The 3,769-nt window shown below is 37.5% G+C and overlaps 1 protein-coding gene across 1 annotated transcript; it reads left to right on the forward strand.

Moving 5' to 3' along the window:
- Nucleotides 1-886: 886 nt before the first annotated feature.
- On the forward strand, nt 887-3,007 carry LOC107676099 (perforin-1-like). Its single transcript, XM_016470627.1, has 3 exons — nt 887-906; nt 1,109-1,626; nt 1,770-3,007. The coding sequence occupies exons 2-3, from the start codon at nt 1,112-1,114 to the stop codon at nt 2,974-2,976; spliced, it is 1,722 nt and encodes a 573-aa protein (XP_016326113.1). The 5' UTR covers nt 887-906; nt 1,109-1,111; the 3' UTR covers nt 2,977-3,007.
- Nucleotides 3,008-3,769: the final 762 nt, after the last annotated feature.

Below are 3,769 nucleotides of genomic sequence, written 5' to 3' on the forward strand. Positions count from 1 at the left end.
AAAAAAAAATGAAGCTTGAGTCTTTTTGGTTTAGTTTTGTCGTGGCCACGAGATATTAATTCGTGGGAACGTGATAATATGTCGTGGCCATGAGATTCTATTGAGGGAACAACTTCTAGTTGATAGTATATGCTACCATATACTTTGCAAATACTGTAAACGCCTGACAATTATGCCAATAAAGTTTTGAGATCAAAGCTTTATTGGCATGTCGGGCATTTACAGTATAGGCTATTGTTTACAAAACTCTTCAAGGCTGCGTTTCCCAAAAGCATCGTAAGCCAAATGATGACAATGGTTCTTCAATCGATTTAGGCTTAAGATGCTTTTGGGAAACGCAGCCCTGAACGTTAAGTAAAGAGATCGAAATGAAGGTAAAAAAAAAATCTAATACATAACGAATATAAAAATATTACCAATAATAATAATAATAACAATAAAATACATGGACTTACAAGACTTGTGGGATGGATAAAAAAAATTCTTGTAGGCCCATTTTATTTTATGTACTTTATTTAACATTTATTCATAATAAACTTTATTCGATTGTTGTCTACATCGCGTGCAATAAAGTCCCGTAGCCTAGGACTATGGTTAACACTTAAACCACCAGAGGACTGAAACCAGAGTATCTTTTTAAAAATGCAAAAGTCTTCCATTCTTGAGCATAACTGTCCTGCTGCTTTATGACAGTACCGTGCATTTGGAGAGGTTATTGACACATTCAAGACACGTTCTCGTTCTTCGCTGTTCACTGAACATTATTTATAGAATTGCTCATCTTAGGACACTTACACACTCAATGTGTCAAACATCAGAAGATTTGTCATAGCCACGTGATGGCATATCATTTGCACCACAAACCTTTGACACCCACAAGCACACAATCATCATACGAAAAGACAGGTTAGAGAAACAACATATTTATACTATGATGGTTTGCTTTTACAAATATTTGTTAAATGTTTAAAAATAGCAATGCTGTAATTTTTAAAGACATTATTGTTACTGGATACTCCAAACTATTCTTGGAAACTGTTAAATTATGTTAAATTTTACACCAATAATGAATTGACAGAAATATTGACATTTTCTTATCTCGCTACAGATCATGGGGCAGTACCAGATTTATCTTGTTTTCTTGGCATTGCTTCTAATGACCATTTCTGGAGAGGATGACATAAGTGCATCAAAAGAGTGTGAGGATGCTCCTTTTGTTCCAGGATACAATCTTGCTGGAGAAGGATTTGATGTTGTGACCATGGAGCGAAAAGGTTCTTACGTTATCAACACAGAAAAATGGGATTTAGGAAATGGCACTTGTAAATTGCGTAAAAACAATTACATGAATGGAATAAAACAGAAGCTACCAACTGCAATTGTAGACTGGAGGACCTTGCCAAAGTGTTCAATGAAAGTCTCCAGTCAGATCTTTGAATCAAGTGAAGCACTGGTCAATGATTCATCATCAGCACTCTCAGTTGGCTGGAAAGTTGGTTTAGATGTCAAGGCTGTTGGAGCTGCGGTTGGAAGCACTCATTCCAGGGAAGCAAAATTTGCAATGACAAAATCAAAACAAGACAAATACAGTTTCACCAAACATGAAGTTGGGTGCAATTTTTACAGGTGAGAGAGCTGGGGTCTTTTTTTTTTTCTTTCACTCATACTGTTAAAAAGATAATGACTATACACAGAAATGAAAATATTAACTGCAAATTGTTTCTTCTTTGATTCCACTAAATTTAAATGTGTCTACTGTTTCTTTACAGATATCGTGTAGCTTCAAAGCCTCCTCTTCATGAAGAGTTTCTTGAAGCAATCAAATCGCTCCCTGCATCCTACGATCCAGACGCATACCGCAACCTGATCACCACATATGGCACTCACTATACCACAAGTGTTAAGTTAGGAGGGCAAATGAAAGCCATAACAGCCATCAAAACCTGTCAGGCAGCAGTGAGTGGACTTACAGACACTGCGGTGAAGGACTGCTTGGATGTGGAAGCTTCTGGTTCCTACAATGTAGCAACTGTGAAAGTAGAAGCACATTTTTGTAAAGAAAAGAAGAAGAAGATGGGCACAGATGAAAAGTTCAGCTCCATGTTCAGTGAGCGTCAGACAGAGATTATTGGAGGAAACATAAATGGAGAAGATCTGCTTTTTTCTGGTTCATCACACCCAAATTCCCTTACAAAATGGCTTGAGTCTTTGAAGAGTCTCCCTGACATTGTGCATTACTCTCTGAAACCCCTCCATTTCTTACTGAGTAATAAATACCCTGCAAGGAAAGGACTGAAGAAAGCTGTTGAAGAATACATCATTCAAAATGCCCTCATGAAGGTTTGCTCTGAGCCTTGCAAGATTGGCAGGAAGTGCAGCGCAAGAGACCGATGTGCTTGTGTTTGTGAAAGTAGTCAAATTATAAAGTCTAACTGCTGTCCAGCTGAAAAAGGACTTGCCACCCTGAAAGTCTACAAGCTCAGAGCCAAAGGTCTGTATGGAGATGTAGGTAGTCAAACAGATGGCACTGTGACTGTTACATATGACAAGCAAATCAAGCGCACTGAGACCATTCATGATAATGACAATCCACGTTGGCCAGAAACATTTGAGTTTGGACCTATTAAGATCAGAATGGCCAATAAACTAACTTTTAAAGTAGATGATGTAGACGGCTTCTGGAACAGCGATCTCCTTGGTTCATGCTCTTTTTATCTTAGAAGTGGAGTTGTGACTGATGCTTGTGTTTTTACATATGGCACCTTCTTTTTTACCTATGAAGTGAAATGTGCACCCAGTCTGCAGGGCCCACAGTGTAATGAACACAAACCTTCTCCAATGGCTGCCTCTCTGGCTGATATTTTCAGCTCAAGAAATGGTGTTCTGGTTAAAGACCTGCAGAAGCTTGAATTAGCTCTCAATAACTCAGATAAGTTCAATTTCAAGAGAACTTATGGAAAGCTGATGATGCTGTGACCTGCATCTTGAATCCATCCTTTATGCCTGAAAAATAGCCCAAAATAGTACTTTCATCTGCTAGAAGAAAAAAAACACATCTTTAACCTTTGCTTACTTATTTTCCCATTACTGATATTTTAAAAATATTTTATATTACTCTCTGTGTTTTTGCATCAATAAAGCATTTTAAAGACATATATGTGTTTAAGTTGTTTTTTTTTTACTTACAAAATACTAAATCAACTAACAGTGCACTAACTACAGCCAGTGCTGCTCCTGCCCCATTTGGCATTATAGACGAGAAAAAAGAAACTCCACCCTCACCACCACTTGAGCAAATTGTCACACTTTTTTTATTTTACAACAGTCATATTTCATTCCAGGTTAATTTTTGTAGGCTGCAACTTCAGATTACACACAACTCATATCTGCATCTCTGTAAGTTACCTAAATTAAAAACGGAATATGTTAGCCACATATGTGTAGCACAGACATCTAATTGTCCAGTACGGTTCCATTCAAACAGCAGAGCTTCACCAAAAATACAGTTGTGAGTCTTTTACGGTTTTACAGTTGTGAGTTTGGATATAAAATGTGGTTGCCTTCCCCATAAACAACTGAAATGTGTGTGAACGCAACTGTATTAATGACTCAAATACAGGACTGACAACCGTATTCTGCTGCTGGGTGAACATGGCCATAGACTCACATTTTTCACTGTCGGTTGTTCTAATACAATATGTTCAGTCACATAACACTTGTCAGGTGATGGCTCAAAAAAAAATCTATGGAACTACAGATTAAGCAAATT

This window comes from Sinocyclocheilus anshuiensis, unplaced genomic scaffold, assembly GCF_001515605.1.
Source record: "Sinocyclocheilus anshuiensis isolate Anshui unplaced genomic scaffold, SAMN03320099.WGS_v1.1 scaffold3153, whole genome shotgun sequence".
Lineage (NCBI taxonomy): Eukaryota > Metazoa > Chordata > Actinopteri > Cypriniformes > Cyprinidae > Sinocyclocheilus > Sinocyclocheilus anshuiensis.